We start from the raw sequence: 27,316 nt of genomic DNA, 5'->3' as shown, positions 1-27,316 counted from the left end.
ACACATCCCAGTACATGGATGTCTTCATGCCCAGGTGTGCGTAGCGAATTCAAGTGCTCCAGCCATTTTTTAGTGGTAGAGGAAGGTACTGCTTTACTCGGTATGGACTTAACCAGTGCCTTGCACCTTTGTATTAATGCTCATACTGTTACCACCTCAGAGGCACTACCAGCTACTCCTGTTCTGTCCACAATTACTGTTGCATCCGGCACTACCCCTCACCTGAAATAGGGTGTGTGAAACAGTTTGAACACAAAGTCAAGATTGATCCTACAGTTCAGCCTGTGCACCAAAAACTACGGCGATTGCCTTTCGCAGTTAGGGATGCGGTCTCGGCTAAACACAGTTGTCTGCTGCAGGCTGGCGTCATTGAAGAAATGGATGCTTCTCCTTTGGTTTACCCCATTGTAGTTACAAAAAAATAAGAATGGAGGTATTTGAATGTGTGCTGCCCTTCTTGAACCAAATAAGGTTGTGGTCACTGATTGCTACCCCTTGCCTCACATAGATGAGCTCTTTTCCAGCCTGCGAGGTGGCACACTTTTCTCTACTATCGACCTGGCCAACGCCTACTACAAGGTGTCCCTCCATGAACAGTAGAGACCTTACGGCCTTAATTACGCACAATTACGCAGATTTCACAGGGTTCCATATGGCCTAGCATCAGCCCCATCGGCATTTCAGAAAATGATGGCAACCCTTCTGGAAGGAGTTTCGGCCGTCCAAAACTATCTGGACAATCTAATCGTCTATGGTGCCACTGCTGAAGAGCACGATCAGACCCTCCAAAGTGCCTTACGATAATTAAAAGAGGCTGGACTGGTTCTAAACAACGAAAAGTGCCACTACAGAAAGACTACATTGCGTTTCATGGGTCATTTCAATTACAGGGGATGGTATTTTGCCTGACCAACAGCACGTTAAATCCATACTTCAAATTCCCTCACCAACTGAGACTGCTACCTTAAGATCCTTTTTCGGTCTTGCATCCTGGAATGCAAAGTTTATTCCGAATTTTGCAACAGTTGTGGCTCCTATGCATGAATGTGTCAAAGACCAAGAGACTTTCATGTGGTCTAAAGCTTCTCAGGCCAGTTTTGATAACGTCGAGCCCAGCTCTAACCTAGCTTTGTATGATCCTTCACTTTGCTCTGTGATCACGACTGACACCTGTGATTATGGACTGTGTGCTGTTTTTGCCCAAATTCAGCCAGATGGTAAAGAGAAACCAGTAGCTTTTGCCTCGCGTACGCTTACATTGACAGAGCGTAAATACTCTGTGCTGGAAAATGGCATGTGTGTGGGCCACAGAAAAGTGGCGCACATATTTGTGGGATCGACACTTTACTTTGCGCATCGACCACCAAATGCTTACAACTCTGCTTACTGGCAAGGGAATGAACAGGGCAGGACTGCGTATCGCCCGCTGGTCGGCACACCTGCTTTGCTTTGACTAAGCTATTGTTTGCAAGCCAGGCTCACAAAACCATACAGCAGACTGCCTTTCCCGTCTTCCTTTGCATGTGCCATAGACTGATTGCCCTGGCCCATGAAAGCCAGCAGGGAATAGTACGCACTAAACAGCATTTGCGTGACCTTAACTGGTGGCCTATGGATTCTCAAGTAAATTCCTAAAGATCGGCCTGTGCCCCTTTTCAGGCTCATGACAAAACAGCTCACACGCATCCAGCTCCGCTACAACCAGTTCTATTTCCTGATGGTCCTTGGAAGTAGTTAGGTCTTGATATCGTTGGGCCATTTGAGTCTGCAGTGCCTTCTTGTCGATATGCAGTGACATTAACCGACTACTATTCAATGTGGCCAGAACTGTCCTTTTGCTCATCCGCCACAGCTGAGGCTGTCATTTATTTCCTAAATACCATGTTTAACTGCTATGGAAATCAAGAAACTGTGGTCACCGACAACGGGCCGCAGTTTACCTCAGCTGTCTTTGCTAATTTCGTTCAGACCAGGGGTATACGTCATAACAAGACATGTGTGTACTATCCAGCAGCCAACGGAGCTTTCGAGAGGTTTCACCGCGCTCTTAAGAGTTGCATTCAAACCGCAATCCTACAGTCACAACTGTGGAAAGAAACTGTGACCGACTGGCTTCAAGTCTATCGGGCCACACCCCATGCCACTACCTCAACCTCACCGTATGAACTGCTATACGGACGTAATATGCGAACCAAACTGAACAGTTTCCCCATACCTCATGTGTCAAATTCACTGGTCCTGGACATTGTGAAAAGAAAACAAGAAAAACACTGACATCAGGCGGCATGCACGTTTACAGTCTTTTGTCCAAGGGGAGAAAGTGAGGGTCAGGATTCCCCGACTAGTCCCTAAAGCATAACCAAGATTCACTGCTCAGTTGACGGTGGAAAAGCGCTTGGGTCCCAACACCTTTTATGGTGAGTGATGGAAAGAGATGGAATGCCACACACTTGGCTCGTTCTTGAAAGTGGACCTTATGATTGTGAACAAACTTGGCCACAAACCACTCAGGATGTTCTTTCAAAACAGCCTCGTGCTAGATTTAAACCTTAATGGCACAAAGACAATATAATGTAACTGGATCGAAGTTATAAAATAGTAAATAGTGGAACCAAGCTGTGTGAGGAGTGCAGTTAACATGTTCTAAGTTTTATGTATGTGAAGCACTTCATTTAAGTTGTAAAGTATGCCTTTTGACTGCTATATCTTATGTTCTTACAGATTTTACATATTTTGGTAATTCCTGTTGTTAATCCACTGGTAAGTAGTGTTTTTAACAGAGGGGAAATAGGTTGTGTTCTAGAATATTGTGTTCTGAATGTTGCCACTAGAGGGCAGTAATATACATATAGAGCAGGGGTGTCAAACTCAGTTCTTGTAGGGCTGCAGCTCTGCACAGTTTAGCTCCAACCAGCTCAAAACCACACGTCCTTGGAAGTTTCTAGTAATCTTGTAGATGTTGATTAGCTGAATCAGGTTTGTTTGATTAGGGTTGGAGCTAAACTGTGCATAGCTGTGACCCTCCAGGAACGGAGTTTGACACCTGTGATAGAGTAATGAAGAAGGTTGTGAAGAAATGAGTAGATGTATCCCTTATAAGAGAATTGTTACGCCATCTGATTAAAGAGATCATTGTGAATATTCTGTCTGGCCTTACTTTCTTATCACAACATAACGATAATATATTCACATTAATAACAGATGCATACCGTGTGATTGTCAAGATCCAGCAGTCAACAACTCATTTAACTGGACAGCGCCAATCACGTCTCACTGACCTCAATATCAGGAGCTGCGCTTCTTGTTTTCTGATATGGAGGCGGCAACAAACCTCATTGAAGACATGTTCATTTACACACACACATATTTTAGATGCCATTATCTGTTTAGTCAAGAACTTCAGTCAGTCCAAAACTGTACATATGTTCAAAAGCTGGAGGCGCATTCGAACAGGTGAATAGCCTTACAAAACAGAATCACAACTCAATAGAAGTTCTTTATTGCTGCTGGTAAATGTCAATCTTGTGCGTTTGTTCTTTGCACGTCTTGCCTAATTTGTGTTATTAATTTAATGTATTTATATTATGTTTCATGTTGGTATAATTTAAAAGTCAGATCAGATCAGCTCAGCTCACAGCTCACCTAATCACTGTTTTCTCCATTAAAGTCTCTGCCATTTTATATGTGACAGGCTACGCAATTAGTCTGTAGCCTGCATTGTTCATTCCAATTTTCATGAAACACATTATATAACATTCTAAAATGTTTGTTCAATTCAACTTATACATTTAATTCAAAAGGTTAAAAGATTTTCAAAACTAGGTAGTTTGCTATTTTTGTGATGATGCCACTTTAAAATGTAGATAATAATTTACCAGGATGCTTGTGATTGGAAGAATATGCATGGTAGAATTGGTAAGTTTGTCTTGGTTTTAACAATTAGTTACACACACATTTGGTTTATGCCATAACATAAAGAATTACATCTACTGAAAACAACATTTTGGTAGTAGAAATAATGACACTTTTAACATTCTTGCATGAAGCAAATTACTTGACTAGTTGTTGTCTTTATTTAATACAAATTATTAAATAAAAATAAAATCATTCTTGGCACCTTCAAAAATAAATATAACTTGGTTTTTTTTGCATTTTCTCGACTTGGTTATGGTAAACAGGTGTATTCTTTAACAAATTACAATCGATGCAATAGAGTGAGAATCTCCATATGATTGAAGCACATTTCAGCTGATGGACATCATCATTTTCTGTTGCCTTCGATGTAGTTGCTTAATATCTTCATTAACAACGCAGTCTCCTAGAATTAATAGCAATTTCACAGTTAATATCAGTTAGTTTGTCTGATAATTAGCATGGGTACACTAAAATATATATTATGAGACAAACATTTACTTAAACCATATTTTTCAAAGAACAATTGTATTAACATATATTCATATGTCATTGAATACAAGTGTACATTTACCAATTGATCAGTGTCTAAACTCTGGTTGTATACAAATCCCATTTATAGTTTTGTCTAATAGTGCACTGACAAAGGTTGTAGATAAAAAAAGTCAAAACTGGACCAGTAGCCTAAGTGTTGATTCTTACCCGAACTTTGGGGATGATCTCTTGCGAGTCGATGTGTGTCTGAAGCGCGATCTTCAGTATTTCATCGTAGATGTCGATGGGTTCGACCTGTTGAGGATTCAGTGCTGCTTCAATTGCATTCATCGCAGCGGCATCCTTGATCGGAAATAGTTGGGTGTCCTTAACACTTTTCTTCCCCATAAAATGACCTAAAGTGCACATACCATTTCTGTTAGAAGTCAAAAGTAGCAAATTGTTACAAAATGAAGTCGTGTATGTTCAGTATCTCACCTGTTGCCCATAAATTTCCTCTTGGGTTAACTTTGATCTTTGCGACTTTGTTTCTTAGTTCACTCAAGTCCAGGCTCACTGAGGACGTTACAGAAACGTAAAAAGAGAACATCACCAAATATGTGAAGAATCCACAGGGACATATATTAGCTACACTGAAACTGGACATTTTTAAACGTTGTCTGTATCTCACACTCCCTCTTTCGATGCGCAAGCATCTATTACGGGAAGAGTCGTCACACGTTGTTTTTATATCGTGCGGATGGGAGGGCTGGCATGTCTTGTAATAATGAGTTATTCAGTTCAGTTAATATTCTAAGAAAATCTACTCATTCCCATTGACTTCACTGAAATATGGCACATTTGTTCTTTTGAATTCAAAGCGACCTTAGGAAAATACATTTTTATTTCGTGTGCCAACAACTTGCAGAAGGGTAAAGCGTAGTTCAGCACCATGGACAACACTTCCGAAAGTGCTGTGAATAGATTAAAAAATAGTGTTATGTTTGTTAACCTTCAGGATTACATAAATATTTACAATTAGGCGAATTCAAATACGTTTTATTTAAATTATTCTATTCATGTATACTGTTTTATCCATTCTTGTAAATTTAAGTTATCATTTCTTCTTGTTGCTTAGTCACATCACATGGTATTTCATGTCACAATCTCAAATCGAAATGGTAAGAAATGTATTTGATGAAAACCGTCAAATTTATGATTCATATCATTTTGATTATACGTTTAATCAATTTGTGTTCGTCAGGGATGGCGTTAACATTAGAGTGTCATTGTCTACTGTAAATGAATATACTTTATGTTCGTAACACACAGTACCTGTATATATTGATCAAATATAATATAAGTCATAATCAAAAATGATAATCTTGTCTTTTAAGAGATGTTTTGAAATGATCCAACATTGCATAAATGGTATGACAGTATTGCATCACATATGCTAAAGAGTAAATATACACTGCAGTCACCTACCTCTAAATCATGTGTATTGTCAAAGTTGTATGATTGTGCAAATCCCATTGTAACTCATCCACAATCACATGTTTTCTCTGTAAACATTGCCATTATGTAGTAAGTGTTAAGCCAAGTCAAGTTAAACATCACCGAATTAACACGTATTGTTACACAAACGTTTCTGACTTAGATCAAGTAAAGCTTCTTAAGGTAACAATTTGAAGGTTAGACTTTTAATGGTAGGCTATAGGGGCAGAAGGTGAAAATGCAATCCATTACCACCAGTAACATCTCTTGTCCCTGTGGCCTGATATCTTGAGATTTTAATGGTGTGGCTCTACCAAACACATCATTCAGTGATTAGATTTTTCCTGCTGTCTGAGACAGATAGGCCAGTGGTTCTCAAGGGACAGAACATGACATAAAACTCTGATTAATGTTGTGAATTTGAAGGTGCTAACTTCCCCTGCCTCACACCTTTTTTATGATAACACATTAAGAACAAAGCTGTAGCAAAGAGAGCACAGAAAGAGTGAAAACCCTAAACTATTCTTTGCTCTCACCCCTGCCATTTCAACATTTAGACACCTTTTTTTTCAACATTTGAACACACCTTTTTAAAGTGTGAAAGTAGAGAGCAGCACGATTCATGTCATGTGATACTGAATGTGACGAGCACAAACTAATTATCACGTTGCATTAGTAGCTCTTTTTTTCTTCCTTTTTTGTCAAAGAGTACCAGTCAGCAGAAACATCTAAAGTCAATGTGTTATGGTTTGATAGGATAAAGTGCTACAAAAAGACACATAAAACCAAAGCATTTAAATGTGATTGTAACTCAGAGAGGGGACCTGTTTTATGAGTCGACTTGTAATTGGTCAGCATCCTAGAAATTAGTGTTTATAAACTGGATGAAGTGTTCTTCATCTATAAATTCTATAGGATGTGATTTTTACAATATTTTGTTTCAACATCCTCCTGACAAAAAGCATTTTCTTTTGTAATTATGTCATCTTTCATCTAACTCAAAAAGGAAATCATCACTCTTATAAATGGACCCTGGTGTTGATATTTTACTTCTTCTCAACAAAATGGCATAGTATCTTAGCAATTTTTGCAAAAATTTCATTAGATCAGATCTGAATATCTGTCAGTCAATAGAGTTTTGTGACAAAGGTCAATTACATTATTAAGTTGTTATCAGCGGAAAATATTCATTAAGTATGGTCCTAAACATGTCTTGTAGATTTATCAGTTTTAATATTCTATTAAGGTGTCTTTTAGTCATTCAGATGGCATGATGAAAGCAGATCACCTTCTATACCCGTTCCCTCTCTGTGAGCATGATTTAAGGAAATTTCCCTGTAAAGCAAAACCCTCTATATTTCAAACATAATTTACAAACAAATCCTTCATTGTGCTGACACTATCTTAGCTTTTTGTTGTCAAATGAGGTAATGTTAAGTTCTGTTCATTTTATTGAGTTAAAAGTCTCAGCAGAATATGTGTTGACACTGAAAGTTAAATTTGTATTGCTTGCATTTCAGATAAAAGCAATGCCGCTGCTGCTGCTGCTGCTGGTGATGTGTGTGTGGTAACAGATTTTTATAAAATTTGACCCTGTTTTTTATGTTCAACATATTCCAATATTTCTCCAGTCTTTTAATATCCCATTATTTATACATTTATAAAAGTAGCAATAAAAAAAATTCACAACAGTGTATATGTGCATACAAAAACACAGCTTTCTCATTTAAAAACACAATTAAACAAATACTTCAACATTTAAACACACAGCTTTACAGACCCCACTTAGTTATCAGTCAATGCTTACCCTGGCAGTGCTGAGTCAATATTGTTATAATCAAACTCTTTCTTATCATGAAACACAAGCTCTAATTTCCTGGAGGGTTGTTTTATGGAACAAAGGATATATGATCACCTACATTAGCACAAACAATTTATTATGAGTAGAAAATTAGTGTAAATAATGAGTAGTGTGAGTAACCTTTGGAACAACAGATTCTTAACATCTGTTACTGTTTACTTGTGGTTTCAAGTCCTTGATTACTTTATGGCCTAGTTATGGGCATACTGTTCAGTTTCAGAATATCTATTTAGATAAGTATTAAAATGGTGGGTTTTTAAAACCACATATTGTGGCTTGTACTCTACAAGAAACATTTGCTAATATTTAATGCTTTAACATGCTTTAACATGCTTTGGTTTGAAAGACAATCTGATCTTATCAAAATAATATGTGACCTATGCTGTTCTAATGATTACAGGTAAAAAAGGTACTACATATTTATTAGAGCATGCACAACATTTTGCATACCACAATGCATACCACAAAATATAATAAAATGAATTTCCTTCCTTTACTTAAGTTCGCACCTGAGAGCTAAATCAATTCACAATCAGTTGGGTTCTTATGCCTAACGTCAGTCCTATGCAAGAAAACTATTTTTCACAGTGAAGGGCTAGCGAGGCATATGGGTCAGTGTATTGTTTATGTTAATCCGACTGCAGAACACACAGCTGAATCTATAACGAAACCTAGGTGAGTTTAAGCATGAAGTGAAGGTAGAATACCACATCACTCTATGAAGAAAACCCAGCTCTCATGTGTGTTTTTATTCTACATCATTAAACCCTTGCATGACACATCTGCACTTGGACATTGTGACTAGCATTCGACCAGGCAGAAGATTGACAATGACTGTATCGTTTCCTGATTGTAACATTTCCTGAATGTCAGTTGAATTGTCAGTAAGTTATTAAAGGCAGTGAAGCACACTAGCTATACTTCTCAATCCCCTCTCTCTGAAGTGCTGGCTGCTAAAAACATGCAGTATACAACCTTAATATATCAACAGCTTGTGAGATGTTGCACTAGTCTCACAAATAATGTCTGCTGTAATGTTAATATTTTTGTAATATAAAAATGTTAATAGTTTTCTTGCTTCAGGAAATTTGGACTTCTTAAATGTCAACATTTAGCCGGTGTTGTCAATAACCGAGATATTATGAAAACCATGCATTAATACCATTATCAAGTTAATACAGCACATACTGTATGAAAATGTTGTAATTCAGCACCCAATCAAAATGTTTGTCTGCCTCTGCGCACTTTTATTTTGAGCCTTATTTATTGTCCAAAAAATAGGATACTTATTTGTTTTCGAATATTGTTTCAATAGATATATTCTAATGATATTGTTATTGTGAATTATTTTGGCCTAAACAATCATTTAGTAAAAAGCTTATATTGGAATAGCCCTATGTGTATCAAATAACATGAACAGGAACAGTAGGAAGTGTTAGTGAGTTGAAAAAGTGGGTGTGCAAATATTTTTTTTCAATATAACTATGGTCTGTTGGTACAGTATAAAGGTCTATATAGCCATGAAAAGCCATGGCGTTATTGTTGTGATGTAAATTAATTTCCGGTACAATTAATTTCACCAGGCCTACATCATGTTCGGTGATGGCTTTACATACTATAATATACCCGAGTTAATTAACATTGCCCAATGGACCTGTGATCTAACCCTTATTCTTTTAAAAACCATTATCATATAATTAGCCAGATGTTATTTTATTTGAGAATGTTTAGCCTTTCCTCTTGTTGAGATGCATGGCGCGCAAAGACTGCAAGATTCATATCTGAATGTCAGCTGCGCGCAGTTCACACCCGTTCTGCAGTGCTAGATTATACCAGGTGACAGCTTCCACAGTGACGGCACAGACACACTGGCCACCTTCAACTTTTAGTGCATAAGAGATAAAAGTTGTCAAAATGCCAGCTATATTGTGACATTTCAGGAGCTTTGGGTGCATCTAATACAATTCCCTTATTTAGTGCAAAATTACATTCTGTGAGTCATCATGATTATCACCAGGAAAACGATGACAGTATATTAGATAACCAAACGGGTCTAATTTGAAAAAAACTTCAACCTGAAATTTGAATTATTTTATATTATATTATATTATATGTGCTTTGCTTAGGCTGATTAGAAGCACATTGCAAATTAATCCAAACTGAATCCTTTTACTTTGACTTTTCACTATGCATTTATGTCATTAATAAGTGAGTTTGCCAATTCATATTCTGTGGTCATCTTGAAGCTAATACTCCACTTTGTACCCTATCCTATTAATGCATTTCATTGTGACATGAACAGGCAATTATGCGTAAGGACATGCTAGAGTCTATAATTGGGATCCTTCATGATGGGCATTTGCAAAATCTTAGGATGGAATACATATTCATTCATTCGACTAATTTATCAGAATCAAAGGATATGGCAATGTCTTATCACCAATGCTCTGCTGGATATGTGTGAGTATGATAATGCATGCATTACTCTGCACGCTCTTCTCAGATCCTATCCAGGTTTTGGAATGTTTCATTTTCCATGTAAAGTGTTGTTTTGTCAACATTAATCATTTGCTACAATTTGCACCTATAAGATGTTTGACCAACATTATATGGAAAAAAATGAAATTCGTCTTTTTGTCTTTTGTTCCTCTCAGTTCATTTGTATACTGTATTTAATTCTATTTTTTTTCCATAATAATTCTTACAGCCATGGGATAGAATGTGTGCTTCAAAACTAATTGTATTGTTCATAACTAAATTCACAAAGTACTTGTAAATCTTTTACTTCGATTTAGGCCGTCAATGAGGTAAAAGATACGTTTCCTTGCCAAAAATCTTCTTTTTGTCATAATACATTAACTGTGAAAAGTGGCATGGGGCAGGTGCATAAAATGTCATAAAAAACAGTCTGCTTAAACAAATTGCAGACACAAATTGTTTTAAGGCTATTTTCCCTGTCATGTTCCTGCCTCATCTTGTCTTGCTTCTCTAGTCTTGTGGCAGGGTCATGACAGTCCCATGTGTTTTGAAGGGAAGCGCATGGTCATGATCTACTGTGTCATGTCTTGACACCGCCCCCTCGTTTCTTCGTTTAGCTTCCTGCCAGTGTTTCATTCCCCACATCTCCCTAGTGCAATTATCCCTTGTTAGTTTCCAAGACCCCTATTTAATGCCATGGTGTTTGCTGTCCTGTACTGTTTCGTTTTGTTTGCATTGCTTCACTGAGGAGATATACTTACCTCATGTGCTTGTTCAGGGTTTTCCGTCTTGTCAAGTGTTTTATTTAGGTCATCCTGGGTTCTCTGTTTTCGCCCCTTGTGGGAAGTCTTTGTTTGTTGAAGTTTGCATTCTGGGTCTTTAGTTTTATTAAATAAAGTTTTTTTACCTGCCGTTCTCTCTCCTTGACGTTCCTGACATTTTCATATTTTACTTATAAGCCTCATTATACCCATTTGTCATCTCAATCTTTGTTAGCAGATGAATCTTTAAATTGAAAGAAACTCTGGGCCATTGGTCTGAACACAATTTACTGTGAAATTACCACATCAAACGTGACATGTTAACATGGATGCAGCCTTGAAGCCGCCGGGTTGCTTCAGGGAAAATTTATTTTTAAGAAGCTTCCCGATGGAAACATCGACAAGACTAAGGTTGCACCTTGTGCAATGTGGAATTGGTTTAAAAAAAAAAAAAACTTTCTCTCAACAGGTAGTGGTCTAGCTTTAGTTGAAACCAGTAAATTTGTATTGGCACCTAATGTATTGTGGCTCCTGTATGACATATCGCTTGTTGCTCCCTAACTCTTTGTAAGTTGCTTTGGATAAAAGCGTCTGCTAAATGACTAAATGTAAATGTACTGTAGGAGCTCTTCCAGTCTCAAGTACCACCTAAACGCAAAGCATCCCTTGGCTAATGCGGAAGTAAACACAAGTATATCTTATTAAACGTAATTTATTTTCATCACCAATTATCATAGTAGAACAGCTTTCTCAAGCAGTTTGTGATGCATTTTGGAAACAGGAGATGAGCCCCTGGTCTAATGCGCCACCTGGCTTGAGACACCCGTTCTCAAAGACTTAATTTTAGTCATTATTTGGGTAGCACACATATTCTGAATGCCTTCGGCAGAATTCAAATTTTAATCTAGATTAATCTAGATTAAGTCCAAGATTAATCTAGATTTTAAAAAAATCTATGACAACCACTACTAAAAACACAAAGTAAGGTAAAAAGATATTGGTGTCATTTTAGAGTCTGACCTTAGTTTCAGCAGTCATGTCAAAACAATAAGCAAATTAGCGTTCTACCATCTCAGAAACATAGTCAGAATCAGATGTTTTGTCTCAAACCAAGATTTAGAGAAACTCAGTGGCCCTATGGTACCGAAGGCGGGGGCTTTCCACCTTTCCAAAAGCTCTGGGACCCCTTACCTAGGCCAGTCACCATCGCTTCGCTAGAGATTGTGACGCGGCACAGCACCGTTGCGTTTTCCATAGGAACCCATCTGTCGGTTTGACAGAACATAAAGAGATCGACAGAAAAAGAATGTCTTGGTTACAGATGTAACCTCAGTTCCCTGATGGCGGGAACAAGATGTTTTGTCCCTCATGCCACAACACGTGCTGCCGGCTGCAGCAGTCGTCAGAGGTACTCAGGCTCCTCAGACCAAAGGTGAATGAATGCAGCAAGGCCTGGGCGAGTGATGAGTGAGCGTCCCAGCGAATCGTAACCATCCAGTGGTGTAGTAAGGCATCAATTTTTGTGACCACGACGAGAGGCTCTTACTACCAGCCGTACAGGCGGTGGCCTTACTACTCTATAGGCGAGTAGGCCGTACGACATCGCAAGGAGCAATGGGAAGCATTGCCCCCTCGCTACTGAGACCACATCTGCCGAAGGGAGATACTACGTGGAATACCTACACCAGGGCTATTCAATATGCGCCCCTAACCCGGCCCTCGAGGTAATTTGTTTTCCGGCCCATCAAGCATAGTGTGAAAAATAATCTTAAGAAAAAATTAGTTAAATCCGGAACTGACACTACAGATATGAAGTGACACGCGTCTGTTCCATTCAGCACGAACTGCAGCAGCACAGTTTGGCGCGAGTAAATTACATACAAAGTCAATGCAAAGACGCGCATAGACGCAAACTCGTGGCAGGGATGATTCGAGCTATGAATTTGCGAAAAGAGTTTTCGCCTCACTCAAGCGGAAATAACAAACTTTTCCGGCAGTCATAAAGAGCGTGAAACGCGAGTGCTTGCATTTGTTGTGAACGCAGGCGAGTTGCGCAACTCTCAAGCAGTCTCTCCTGTGAGACGCTGTGAGCAGGACAATGACAGATGAGAACGTTTATTAGTTTCATTTCTGACTTTTCGCTAGCACGAATAGGACCATCTGTTAAAAAGTACTTAAAGGTTCTGTGTGTAAGTTTCAGAGGCCACTATTGGCGATGTAGGAAATTGCAACCTACAGCTCCTCTAACCCCCTCTCCCTTCCATTAGAGAAGCTACGGTTAGCGTCACAGGACAAAAGGGTTCCGTAAATGATAGCGGCCATTATCAGTGGTGTTGATAATTGCAATCTACGTCTCACAGGTGAACAACAGACTGAAGTTACGGACACAGGACAGAGATGTCGTTGTTGAGACAGCAGAGAGTAACCTTTACAAGTCAAGTGACGAGGTTTATTTACAAAGAAATATAAATAAATTAAATTGACTTAATTCATTATTTACTCTAATCGTTATAGTGAATTATATTGTTACTTGTTTAGCAGTGTGTCAGTGATGTATTCGCTTATTTTGCATAGCATTTTTTGGCACGGTAACTTGGTTCGTAACTTACTGCCTATTGAAACCGCTTGCTAATGCTAAAGGCGTGTAATCTAACCGCGAAAGTCTTAGCAGACGTTTGGTATCACGCCAATTGATCAACGCGCTTAGTTTGTCTGTGTAGTGCTACTATAGGAACATGGTTGCGCACGTTGATAAATTACATGTAAGGGTGTGTCCGCGGTGTATATAAAATGGCTCATTGTAAGGTAATATTAACATTTCGGTTCATTTTGTAAGGTATTTCTTCACCACTCACAACATAGTTTTGTATTATATATTACATTTTGGTGAATAAATTCTTCAAAATCCTAAACACTGTACCTTTAAGCAAGGGCCTGAGAATAGTGCGTCGGAGAACAGCGCCTATGTAGGTTGATGTTGTTTCCCTGAATTTCCCTTTTTTTTGAAGTTTCAAAATACAACCAATGAACATGTTGAATGTAGCAAAGCCTGCTTTGGCATCTTTCAATGCACCGATGTTGTTGTTGTGCAGTTTTAAATACAAAATCAGAATGTTTAAATGTAGGAAAGAACTTTGAGAGTTTTATGGGGCAAAAATGTGAAAATACAACATACTGGCTCCCATTTTAGGGCCCTATGATTGAATCGCGGAATCCAGGAATGTTTGCTGTAACACGGAATGGCTCAGAATCTGGCAAATTTATTATTTCTTAACCAAAATGTAGGAACGAACTTCAAATTCAAATTGTGCATTTACTTTAGAAATATGTAATCTGCAATTGTTTTACGTGTGCTCGTGGAGCTTTCAGGGAACACGTGCACATGTAGGCTACTGTTCCTGTTCATTTGAGAATTGAAAAAAGCAACTGTCAAACACCCTTTGTGGCGACCAATAAAAGTCCGGTTTACCACAACATCCCTCTTGATTTTTAAGTAAATGTTAATGTGCTAGTAATGATATAAAAATAACCTTATTAAAATTAGAACTTGTTTTACTTAAATTACATTACCACAAGAAGAGTTAAAAACTAATATTTATATTTTAATTTTTCGCTGTATGGTTCAACATTTGCAGGTTTTTTTCATCAGTGAATACTTCAGTATACTTACCAATTTTTTATGTGGGCACATATAGTAGGCTACTATTAATTAATGAAGGACGTAAAATACAGAATTCAGAAAAATTAAAATAGAAAAAAATGATTTCTTATTGTTGTTATTATCCCTCATATTGCAAGCCATATCCCTCCGGATATATGAGCTCCGAGAACCAAGTCTGGTTGGGCCCATCAGGCGCAACCACAGACTTTGATGCTCCTTTCCATGGCTCCGCACAGTACCAGGTCAGGGAGTACCCAAGCGGGCAATGGGAGGTGTGCAGGGAGGCAAACAAGACCACCTGTGCCTGCCCGAACTGCACCCAATAAGCTGGACCACGGGGGGTGGAGTTGCCATCTTCCGTGGAGTGTGACCTGTCGAGAGAGTACGTTAGCTGTCTAAACGAGATTGTCCAGGATATGAATGGCCTGCAGGGACACCACCCACTACTGACTCCACAGGAGGAGGCATCCAACGAGTTGCGAAATATGCAGTGAATGTACCCCATCTGACGGTTGACCTACGCGCATGTAACAAGTCATTTGTTTGCAAATATCAATTTCATATATCATGAGTAATTCGACTTCCATTCGATCTGTGGTAAAATATCAATAAATCCAACTGAAGATCTATACAAGAGCTTTCATTTGATATATAACTTGAACATGTTGGACATATTTGAGCGTAATGAAAAATGTTCATGATCATAAACATAACATACATGACTTTCAAGTGGCTATGACATGGGGATATGATGAATTTCAGCATTAATATATTATTTTTTGTGTTTGATAAATACCAAAATGGTACACTTCTTCAGAAACTAGAGACTTTAAGCTTTCAAATGATACAACATATGAAAGTAAGAGTTAAAGAAATACATGTACTCTAGACATTAAGGTAATACTTCTATGATGTAATTTTGGAACGGCCCCCTGGTCCATACGAGTTTAACAGGAAATGTATAGAAACACATTAAGTTTTGGCTTCTCTGAAGTTTAATTACATACCATACTACATTATTTAAACCACTAAGTCCTAAAGAAAAATACACAGATTGGTCACCTGCTATCTGTAGTATCTCTACTGGCGAAATGTTCTGTCCATTCTCACAATGTGCATTCAAGGGTAGGTTCAAGTTATACATACAAGTAATTGGAAATCTTTTTAAAAGTCTCAATCTTTTAATATACAGTAACTTGATATTGTACTGTGACTGAATTAAACATAGCAAATCTGCAATTTTTCATACTGTTTATATAGTTTAGGCATTTAAACTTACCCCTTAACATCAGGCTCCAGTCAGCCATGAATAATGTTATGAGAAAACTATTTCATTCGTTATATAAACTATTATATTACATAAAAATTATCTAGCAAGAAAAGTATCTAGTTTAATTGATATACACGTCACAATAAATTGACAGTATCCAATAGTTTGCAGTTAAAGATTGTAATTGAAATCATACTTTTTCAGAATACACGTTGTGCATCAATGCATGAAAGGCTGGCAAGATTATACTCTGTCATACAAGCATTTATAATGTATGATTCATAATCTAAATATATTAGATAAATGCAATTTAATTCAGAATTTAAATACATGTGTTTTTAAAACATTATTTACAAATAACTACCCAACAGCCCTTAACTGCCTTTACAGACACAAAGAGGGAAAAAGTTGTGCAACTGCTGCAATTTTCTATTTAAAAATGACCCTTCAAAAGACTCAGAAGCTCGTAACATGGATTCTGATCAAGACCACTGCACAATGCTAAATCATTTGTCTGGATTTACATATTTGATTTAAATGTCACATATATCAAAATATTGTTTCTAACTATAAAAATACCTGATCACTATACAATAAGCCAGTGACCACAGCTGCACCTTCAGCAGAGCACCTACTTATCTCAGTCATCATTTCCTTTGTTCTTTTCTATGTTCTGAAAACATACGCTTTAGGTGGAGGTCTGAGGATTTGACCTGCGGGATACTTTGGGGCTTTTTGGGGCTTTACGCTGTGTCTGGGGACTGTAGTAGCCTCTGTATCTAACAGTCTGAAGCATTTCTGGGAGTTTAGGAGGTTTCAGGTTTAGAAGACCACAAAAATAATTACACTGATGTTCAGTTGGGAATTGTTCAAAAACTTTAGGATTTGCCTCACAGGGAAAGCCCTGATGCCTGCATCAGAAAAAAACACATTGTGAATGTAGAATCCACTGTTGTAATATTGCAGATTATCAAGTTAAACGTGTAACAATATTCATTCAGTAAATTCATGATTTTCATATGACAATTAGATGCAGTAGAATGAAAGTCACACCACTGTGAAGCTGAGTTACATGTTTTTACAAGAACCTAAGGGAACATTAACATGTACCTACCCCTTTGACTTAGTCACGACTTCAATATTTGTTAATATTGTATCAACTCCTGCAACATAAAAGAAAACCAGTCTGTTAAACGCACACTTTGCCAAGTTTATTTCCTTTTATAACCAAGGTTAATTAGTAAAATAACCATTCAAATTGATTATTTAACATTAATTTAATATAGCATTTCTTTAAATTACCCTCAATTCTGGAGAATAGCACATTGCCGCTTGTCCACTGGTGTATCCAGTGCTGGAAAGAAGAGCACTTTTGTGCAACCTCCGACTTGTTGTTATATACTAGTGACCCAGTGTGGTCCAATCCGCAATAACGCAAAAAAACACCCTTTAGCTCCGCCTCCACGGTTCCATATGGAACACTGCTTGCTGGCCGGTACATAAAGTATAAAGGGATTATCCTAAAAAAAACACATCCTCATAATGATGAACGTATACAGTTACACATGTGAGACCAACTGAGATGTTGGATTGCTTTAATATAGGTTACTAGAATAAAACATAAAGATTCAAATGATCAAGCTTAAATCAACTTTAAATCACATTTAAGATTTGACACTGTAGTGAAAATAAATTACACTCACTCCAGTGCTGAACCGAAGCTCTCTATTTCTCTTGTCTCTGTTGCAAAGATCTTAACATACTCTCTTGCCATGTTCTGAATTCTGCAATCCTAGACCACAGAAAATACATCAAATGTGTTGGTAAAAATGATTGCGACTATAAATATTATATAATAATAATCATTATAAATGTTATTTGTGATTAAACATAAAGTATGTCACCTGTTTAGTTATTTGAAGATTCTTCTCAGCCAGAACAGTCTCTTCTCTGCTCTCATATGCAATAGGGCTTCGCACTTTCAGTAAACATGAGCTACGTGACTCAAACACGGGATCCAACCCATAGATAACCCTCAGTCGTCTGGTTTTATGCTTGCATCCTGATCCAACCTGAACCTCTTCTGTTGTGACACGCCCATAAAATTTTGAGCCCCAACAGCCCGCATCAGCAAGACCTTTACTGAAGATCAGAGGAGTCATCTCAATCTCCTCCTCAACTACATGTGTGAGAGAATGTAGGATGATACAATAAATAGAAAGGGTTACTTTTATGTCCTCAGGGGTAAACATGAAAGACTGAAATCGCTATGCAGCTGTTATTTTTCTACCTTCCTGGAGCTCCTGACGTAGGAACATACTGGAAACTGCTAATTGACGTAACAGAAAAAAAATCTTATGAGAAAATGTACAGTACCTGATTTAAAAAGTAACAAATGTTCATAAAGAAATACATCAGAAACGACTACAGGAGTAACAGGTGATCAAATATGTGGCACAATTTGTTTAATGCATACTTTCTGTACTGAGAAGGTACTCGGTGGAATTTTGGCCATTCTCATTGGTTATGGAACACCTGTAAACTCCACAATCTCGTTTTGACATTTGTATGATGGCCAAGCACAGCTGAGTTTCATCTCCTGCACTAAAAAACAGAATATTAGAAACAGTAAATTTCCAAAGAGTGTTTTTTCACAATTAAAAAAACATAACATAGCTCAGAATCCCTTCTGATCAGGATTTACAGATCATGTATTTCATTGCCAAAGAGCAACGTCAAGAAGACTAGACAAAAACGTCTAATAAAACTGTTTTTATAACCACTAGTGGTCAGTAAGACTCTATGAGCGCATACCTCCTCTTTATTTCAGCGATCTCCACATCATCCTTGAACCACCTTATTGTTGAGTCACTAACAATGTTATAAAATTGACACCAGAGTTTTAAATGGCCAGATGTATCAAATACCTCTGGACGGATTTTACGAATAACTTGGGGAACTGAGAGAGAGAGAGAGAGAGAGAGAGAGAGAGAGAGAATAGTCAGAGGGGAAGATTTAAACTTCTGTTACCTGCAAATCATTGTTTCTTGAAGTAGCCATTTTACATCTCAGATTTAGTCTGAATACAGTTGTGAACACTCTACATTATAAAAAATGACAGCAAATATCTTTGAAAAATACTTGCTCTTTTTACCTATGAACTGGTTTTCTTTGTCTCGGTCTGATGATTTAGTCGTAACATTCTCATTTCCATTTATCTCGGCGAGGTCAGTTATGGCCCTGCGGGTGAGACGAGGGGAGTTTTTTTCCAATGACGGTGCGTCATTAACTAAATTTAATGGAGATGTAGGTTGTGGCATTAAAGGTAGTATCTGCTCCTGATATGTTTCTTTTTGATTAGATTTTCCCAAATCCCTCTTTTCTGTTTTGTGTGGCTCACTAGAGGTGATGATCTGAGCATCTGTAGTCTTGAGTGGGATTTTTAGATCTGAAGATGGACTGAGCGGGCAGACGACAGTATTTAAATTGTTCCTTCCTTGAAGCAAAACAGACTCCCCCTGTTTAACTTCAGAATTTGTTTGTCTATATTTATCTTTGCCTTCAGACTCTCTATGGGGTGTATCGTGTAACGTGACACTGGTGGATCTCTGATTTGACAGCTCAAGGTCCAATGCAGCAGACTTCAGTTGCTTTATAAAATAATTCGATTTGGGTTTTAGATTAGAATCTGTCTTTGCCAACAATACGGAAAATTTGGTTTCAGCCAGGTCTGACTCATTTGCCTTTTTGCTTTTGTCTGCATTGCTAAGTTGTATACACCTCCCGACTGGTCCAGTAAAGTCTGAGGCAATACGTTCAGTGGAACACTGACTTCCAGAAGTTTTTATGAAGTTTTTTTGACTAAGTGCCTTTTGTTGAGGCTGGTTGAGGCTTGCAGAAGATTGTAGGTGCAGGGAAAGATCAACCTTTGCATCAGGCAATCCGACTGATTCTGGAGTAATGTTGTCTGTGTGATCAGATGTATTCACTTTTTGACTGACAGCGTTGTTGTTGTTTAGCACATTAGGTTTGGCACCGAATTTAACATTCTCAGATTTCATAACAGGACTCGAGCATTCAATGTTTTCTGTTTCGGTATTGGGAGATGTGCAGTCAACATCTGTAACATAAATGGCAGGAATTGTCAAATTTGAGAGGAAGGTTTTTGGATGTTGTTGGGAGAGGAATGGGAGGGAATCGATATGAGCAGCTTCAGGATCATTGTCATTAGTTGAAGCTTTAGAAATGAAAGACTGTTGTGTCTCATTCTTTGCAGTGTAACTTTGTCCTTGTTCTTGTATGTCCATTTTAGAAACGTTTTCTGTGGCAACATGAGAATCTTCTTGAAACTCTAGTGCCTTTGTATGTTTCATGAGAGCTTTAAAGTTTGAGGAGTCATTCATAATCTGTGATTGCGCCACATCTGGATTCGACATGTTTGAATTGCTATGGATTTGTACAAATTCTGTCACAAGAGACACAGAATGCTTTGAGCCCATAGACTTTTCTTTAGAATTGCTTTTCTGTCCTTGCACATTTGCACTAATACATACTTTTTTCTTCTCAGCATTCTTTCCCATCTTATTCACCTCTGTTCCATTCAAAGATGTTGCCACAGATTTTATTTTAGTCTCGGGTTTGTCAGATGCTCTATTGATCATTAGGTTTCCATCTGTATAATCCTTCTCACTTATCTTGGTTAATGTGCCCTCTTCCATGGAGGAATTCATAGCTATTGTAACTTGGCCGTCTTGGAGCGAGTTTGAAACGTGACCTGTGGAGTTTTTTTCACCCAGCTGAGTGCTTTCTAGATCTGGTTTATGACGCTCGGTACTGTTGTTTGTCAATACCGTGGACTGGTCTTCTGCTATCTCCTTCTGTCCCTGGGTGGCGAGGTGGTGGGAACCGAGTAAAGGAAGTGTATCTGTAAAACGTGATGTGACTTCATGCATCAGTGAGGGTGGCTCGTTGCACTCCATGGCCACCTTTCTCGACGAAGAAGGAATGTTTCCACAATTTTTTGTCTCTGTGGGCTCAATGCGACTATCACCACCAGCCTGTAATCACAGAAACATTGTTTATCAAAGTTTATATAAAGAGAACTTACATTTTTTTACCACCAAAATTTTTCTGTATGTTATTATTAACAATAATGGAGTTCAGAATAGATTTTCAGGAAGAGTATCTGCATTTATGAAACAAAATATAACAATATATTTCTTATATTCCCTAATTATATTAATTAATAAAGGAACAGTTCACCTAAAAATAAGACATTTTTCATAATTTACTCATCCTCCTGCATCGTTAAAAAATGCAGTCCTCTCTAAAAACCTTTTTAATTGGTTTTGTAATTTCACAAATGCCTGTTGAAAATGATAAATGCCACAAGTGACAAAGTCCTCAACTGAGCAAATGGAAGAAATGTTGGGCTCCGATTTTTCTTTTACAGTGTGTCTAAGAAGTCTTAGAAGATCATACTTCTTTTCAACAAGCAAACAACATTGGCCCCTAATGACTTCCACAACAAAACCACTGGGACACTTCTCAAAATATCTTCTTTTGTGTTCCACAGAGTCCAGAGTCACATACAGGTTTTGAATATCATAATATGACAGACTTTTTTTGTATGAACTATCCCATCAATAACATTACAAAAATATTACTAATTATAAGTATCTGTTACTCATTAAAGTACATTTTATATAGAAAAACATAAACTGAATCAGATCTACTGATTCTGTTATGCTGCACTAATGCCAAATCCCCGAGCCCTGAAAATCTGAACGGATATTCTGCTTCTTACCACTTGTGTCATTAATCTTAAATCAACTGAGCTTTGCAACTTTGTAAAATTGGCACTTGACTATCCCTCATTTAGGTTGAAAAAGAGACGAAGAGAGGGCTGATATCATTAAGAGTGAGACTCCATTGACTATTAAGCTTTTGTCGCACAACACTTTATTTGAAGAATCATATTAGATTAATGATTGTCCTAATGATATGATTACAAGTAACAAGCACCTGTCTTCAGTTGATTTGCTCTATCTTTGCTTCTTGTTTACAATCTATTGCCTTGGGGGAAACTGTTGGACTGGCCATATTTAGAGAGTATTTAAAGGCTTTATGAGATCAGAGTGGAATGTTGGATATTAAAAGGAGAGCAGCTGGGCAGAGCATGACTGTTGAACTGACCACAGCTCTCACAAGTGTGTTTTTGTACCTGCTTTGAGACAACAGGTGATTAGAGACCGCAAACAAACCTAATGGAGCTTGGTTCCTGTAATTCTTTTATATCTGTGTTCTCAGGAGTTACAATTTGCGTAATGGGAACACTATCATTGTCTGTCACCCTGCTTGTTTGTAATTGAAACCGTCACATCTTCAAAGTCATGCCTATGTCCCTATTTATACTTTGTGAGTGTGGTGGGGGGTTACTGATTCCACTACCACTTGAAACATTACCCGCGCATGAGCTCACTAACAGATCATGAGGCAACACTCACCGAGGCTCTGGAAGAGTGTACAGACACATTCCGGTCCCCTGTATCCGTATTGACGTCACCCTTACCACAAGAATGAGGAAGGATTCTCACACATGGACCTGCTGCTAGTTTACTCTTGCTGTCATCTAAATCCATGAGCTTGTTGTCTGGGGAGCATGGAGTGCCATTCTGCACCCTCTGATTTTGAACATGTTTAATATTTTGAGATTGAAGTTTGGAATGTGGTTTTATAAGAGGGGATCTTCTATCTAGATTTTTCTGGTTGTCAGGAGATTTAATTTGCTTTGTTTCTTTTACCACCTTGGTCTCGGTTTCCATGGTAACCTTCAACGCTGGATGTCTTTGGGACGTGATGGGCTTATGAGCAACTTGTGTTTTCTTTATATCTGTAGCACATTTACTCGCTTTCATCGATGGTTTTTCATTTTGTTTCGTGTCGGCTGTGATGTCCACATTGTTCTGAATGACAGTGTTTTGTACCTCCATTTTCTCAGTTGAAGTTTTCTTCTCACTCCTCATCTCTGTTTCTTTCATTTCCACTCTTTTTTTTATCTTCTTCTTGGCATGACTATCTGCCTGTTTGATGGAGGCCGTATTCATCGTGTCATGGATATATGTTAGCCCCTGGTTGCCTTTGTCTACATTTGGGATCATTTCGGAGTCAGAGTGGAAGTGAACGGCAGTTGATTCAGGTACTTGAACAGGAGAGCTAAGCCTGTCTTCTACTGCAGATGTTTTACTAAGAGCGTTCAGTTCTTCTTTCTCTTTAGAGGAGCTGGAAGCCCCAAAGCTGGTGGTTGTCTCCATGGGGGAACTGCGTTTCCTCTGGGTTCTGTCAGGACTGCTTGGAACATTGTCTTTCTCTGCTTTGCAGAGCTCTTTCTGTTCACGACGGCAGTTCTCATTTCCCTGTTTGAGTTTCGCAAAGTAATTTTGATGAATCTTGTACTCATTCATGGTTCCGACCTCTAGCACCCCTGAACACGAGACAATGCCTCGACTGTTTTGTGCTGATGCTTGATAGATTGCAGCATCCTCCAGAGTACAGCTAAGACAGAAATATCAAAATAACAACATCTCATCTTACCAAAACTTTAATTAAATGAGAACAAAGAATTCTCAAAATACCCTGCACAAAGACATACTTATAAATATTGAGTCTATGTGTCTTCCCATCACGTAAAATTTCATATTTGGGAAGACCACAGTATCTGTCCAGTTGTACATCATCTTTGTACCATGTCACATCAGGAGCAGGATGACCTACACGTGTATAGAGAATAATGGACAACCTTAACAACATTGCAAGCATTGATTTACATAAAAACATTCAGTAATTTGGTTAGGTGGGACAAATACCTGAGACCATACAGATGAACTTGACATTAGTTGCTTCAGACACAGCTTTAGATTTTAAGGTGCTCTCAAATGTTGGCTGTGTCTCCTCAGCTAATTGGGCCATTACACTGCAAAGAGTGCTCCTGAACATAAACATATAAACATTAAGCGCTTTTTCACCATGTGCTGAACCGGTCTTGTTGCTTAACCGTTCCATTGCGTGCCGATGCAAGCCCCCTGGTACGTTTGTTTTTTCACTCCGTGACTGATATTTTTTTTTGGTACCCTCCAGCCGTTAAGCAGCTGAATTAACTTTTTTTCCTTCCGCAATGACGCACAATTTTGGCCAGAAACTGGTATCTAGGCAGAGTGAGTAATTCTAAGTAGAGACGTCACTTCACACATTTTATCAGCACAGGCCGGAAATGGTCAAATTATTTTCGAAAGGTAACCAGCCAGGCCGAGCCAGGCTCACTTAACATAACCATTCCAGAACATGCTTAGAACGGTTTGGCACAATGGTGGAAAAGCGCTCATTGTCGTCATTTTCATCATAAACAGCAGCACTCACATCAATTTCATACATGTAGGGTATTAAAATAATAAATCCAACGATTTGTTAGATGTGTGAATCAGCTGTATAGGTGTTATGTGGCTCTGGATACTGTATTTAATTAATATAGAGCCTGCGTTTTCAGTTGACCATGTGTGTTTGCTTTCCGAAGGGTTTGTCTAGCACTTGTTAGGTGTTTCTTTCAGTTACACACAAATAATGGAATTATTTATTGGAATTTAAATTATGTCAGTTTGTTAACAGCTGGGGGAAGTTACTTTTGGTCACCAAAGATTTTTCTTTTTACTTGGATAGCTTGAATTGAGAGACTCTATAACCCACATGGCTAAGCAAAGATGAAGCAAACTGAAAGGAATCCATCAGTCAATATTTAATTTAAGTTTATGATTTTTTGTATTTTGGGGATAATATAAGCAAGCTTCTGCAACAACGGCTCTGGGGAATTCTTATAGACATTTATGGACAGTGGTAGTGCATAAGGCTTATTTATAACAGTATGATCTTCATACAAGGATTTGAGGTGGCAGACAGCAGTCCACCAGGGCTCTGTTGTCTGTGATGTAATAGAAATACTTGTCTTCTCTCAATGAGGATATATATTCTCTTATTGAGAGAAGATCTGTCACAATTTATTTGAAGACAACAAAATGTGTTTGGATTTATCTGTTTATACATTATTATAAATGTTATGTACTGTAGTTAAAAACAACAACAATGTAAAGAAGGTCTTTATTATGCACTTTTGTTCTGTTTACATATCTATCTGTTTAGATTGCACTTTTGCATTTTTAATACTCCATCTTCATGAAATGATCACATTGACTTTACACTCATAAAAATAAAGGTGCTTCAAAAAGTTTTTCACAGTGATGTCCTGAAAGAATCATTTTGGTTCCTCAGAGAACCTTTTAGTTAAAGGTTTTTAAGACAGCAATTATTTGCCGTTTCATACTTTTATCAATTACAAAGAAACTTCTGTTAAGCAAAAATATTGTTCTTATGGTATCATTTAGCACCTTTTTTTAAGAGTGTATTTTGGAAAGTAGTCATTAAGTAATGCTTGTGTCCCAAAAAACTTACACCTATTAGAGGGATAAAACCTCTTGGTTAACCTAGGGTTAAATAGCTTGCTCAAAAGCACAATAGATGACATTCATTGATCAAAATAGCAATCTTTCCATATCCAGATATATCTTTAACCACAGCACTGCATGAATATATTTGATTTGGCATTGTAGAGTGTCATGATGGTTGATACATTAATGAGAGTGCATATGTAATATGTAACATTTAATACTTTCTAAAAACTGAAACACGTATTAAAGCACAACGTTAAAGTAACCAATATCTAAATGGTGTGAATATGCACCATGCAGAAACTGTATAAAGTGAATACCAAGAATCAGAAATGTGTACCTGCGTTCAGGTCGGACACTGTTCAGGTAGCTCCTACAGCCACCCGTGCTATTCTGAGAGGTGATATCATTGCCACTGTAGTAATACCTTCCATCACCTGAGAGTGAACGGTTCATGAGCCTTCTTGAACCCATGTTTTCAGTCTGCATACATCCACTTAAAGCAGATCGAAAGAAACAAAACTGACAGGTCTCAGTTGATCGTATCAAACATAGTCATAAAACCCAAAACAGCAAAAAAGTGTTTGTTTGCCCAAACTTAGTTTGTTATAAGCATCAGCAAAAAACTTCCGTTATTAAAGCCTTTCAGCAGGAGATTTTGTTAGACGCTCACGGTTATACTGATGTTCTGAAGCTCAGTGTTTTCCTTCTGTGCTGTTGGGCTCCTGGGGCGGTACACCAGGGCATATAACTATACTGTTTCCAATCAGTCTGCAGCTTGCGTGGCCATGAAGGCTAATAATAGTAGGACCACAAATAGGCACACAAGCACATCGCATTTTCCAAATCCAGCCCATTTTTTTACTTAACATACCCATGACAGAAGTCTCTCGTGTTTCTTAATACTGGTAAAGGTGAGCACTCCTTACATGAATAGGCAGGCAGATGTTAGTAAAGTATAGACCAGATGGGTGTAGAAGGAAACGGTTTGTTTGTTTGTCCATATTACCTCAACATATCCCCTTGAACTAGGATCAGAAACCATGGAGAGCATGCTAAATGAGTAATAGGGAGAGGTTTTTTCGAGCTGACATGAATGACATCCCGAATACATATCCCTGAGCTCCATTAATGTGAACTATAAAGATAGGCATCTAAGAACATGGAGTTCCTTTCCAAGCAGCATGAGGTTGTGGTTACATGGACATTTCAGAAAGCTATTGTAACGGTTTTCATTCACTGAAGCTTTAAACCTTGTGAAAGGTTTCTCTTGACATTGGAAACCTTTTGACCTTAAGGTGTACACTGTTAAAAACGTCTGTAGAAATTCAAAGATCAATTTACATTAAACATTATCAAAACTTTATATCTTTGCAGAAAAAAAGTATAAAATAACAGCCTCATGCAAAGCATTCAGTTAACTTTATATAAATTAATAAACAAACATATTTCTGTGCACACATTACAGCCATACTAGGCTTTGTAAACTTTTAAATAAATCAAAGTACACCAGTTGTGAAACATGTATTACAAATCTATGACCACAACAGATTTAAGATGCACTTCACCAACTCAAATGTCAAATTGATCATATTATGATGATAATAATTTAATGCTATATTAATTTTTCATTTATTCCAGTTCCTGGTAGATTAGCCTGACTTTGATGGAACTTTATATAAAAATAGATTTCTGCAAAGGAGTGTTTCTGCCCACCAGTGGTTTCTCTATGTCACTGCAATGCTTTCTGCATAAAGTGCCTTGTAGATTTTTATTTATCGATCAAATACATGGTTAAAATCTTTTGCAGGAATTTGCATATTGAGTTATACTGAGTAAGCATCCACCATTTTAATACTCTGGAGTAATAATGTTTGTATTGTATCTCTGTTACAGACAATCTCAGTA

General features: G+C 37.8%; 2 protein-coding genes across 3 annotated transcripts; both read right to left on the bottom strand.

Annotated features, from left to right (window-relative positions):
* Positions 1 to 4,149: 4,149 nt before the first annotated feature.
* nmbb (neuromedin Bb) lies at positions 4,150 to 5,053 on the bottom strand. Its single transcript, XM_056757272.1, has 3 exons — positions 4,885 to 5,053; positions 4,615 to 4,802; positions 4,150 to 4,318 (listed from the first exon to the last, which is right to left on the bottom strand). Exons 1-3 carry the CDS (start codon positions 5,051 to 5,053, stop codon positions 4,262 to 4,264), a joined length of 414 nt encoding a protein of 137 aa, XP_056613250.1. The 3' UTR covers positions 4,150 to 4,261.
* Positions 5,054 to 15,719: 10,666 nt separating this feature from the next.
* Positions 15,720 to 26,143, bottom strand: alpk3b (alpha-kinase 3b). 2 transcript variants are annotated; one of them, XM_056758068.1, is made up of 13 exons: positions 25,749 to 26,143; positions 23,780 to 23,901; positions 23,566 to 23,683; positions 22,421 to 23,468; positions 19,069 to 20,971; positions 18,729 to 18,873; positions 18,391 to 18,518; positions 18,205 to 18,243; positions 17,819 to 18,093; positions 17,618 to 17,706; positions 17,217 to 17,434; positions 17,029 to 17,077; positions 15,720 to 16,825 (listed from the first exon to the last, which is right to left on the bottom strand). In XM_056758068.1, the coding sequence occupies exons 1-13, from the start codon at positions 25,895 to 25,897 to the stop codon at positions 16,603 to 16,605; spliced, it is 4,506 nt and encodes a 1,501-aa protein (XP_056614046.1). In that variant the 5' UTR covers positions 25,898 to 26,143; the 3' UTR covers positions 15,720 to 16,602. The 2 variants fall into 2 exon arrangements, with proteins under 2 accessions (XP_056614046.1, XP_056614055.1); XM_056758077.1 differs by having other exon boundaries at positions 18,205 to 18,240.
* Between the last annotated feature and the right edge of the window lie 1,173 nt (positions 26,144 to 27,316).

The sequence above is a fragment of the Triplophysa dalaica genome, chromosome 1 (genome assembly GCF_015846415.1).
Source record: "Triplophysa dalaica isolate WHDGS20190420 chromosome 1, ASM1584641v1, whole genome shotgun sequence".
Classification (NCBI taxonomy): Eukaryota; Metazoa; Chordata; class Actinopteri; order Cypriniformes; family Nemacheilidae; genus Triplophysa; species Triplophysa dalaica.
This window is presented reverse-complemented; position numbering and strand designations above follow the sequence as displayed.

Excerpts from the sequence above, each read along its gene's own strand:
- alpk3b (XM_056758068.1), bottom strand. The coding sequence starts at position 25,897 with ATGCAGACTGAAAACATGGGTTCAAGAAGGCTCATGAACCGTTCACTC. Across the intron at positions 23,469-23,565 it reads CATAGACTCAATATTTATAA|CTGTACTCTGGAGGATGCTG; the intron begins GTATGTCTTTGT and ends TTTCTGTCTTAG. Across the intron at positions 18,244-18,390 it reads GTACCTTCTCAGTACAGAAA|CAGTTTCCAGTATGTTCCTA; the intron begins GTATGCATTAAA and ends TACGTCAATTAG.
- nmbb (XM_056757272.1), bottom strand. The coding sequence starts at position 5,053 with ATGTCCAGTTTCAGTGTAGCTAATATATGTCCCTGTGGATTCTTCACA. Across the intron at positions 4,803-4,884 it reads AGGAAATTTATGGGCAACAG|GTCATTTTATGGGGAAGAAA; the intron begins GTGAGATACTGA and ends TGTGCACTTTAG. Across the intron at positions 4,319-4,614 it reads AGATCATCCCCAAAGTTCGG|GAGACTGCGTTGTTAATGAA; the intron begins GTAAGAATCAAC and ends TATTAATTCTAG.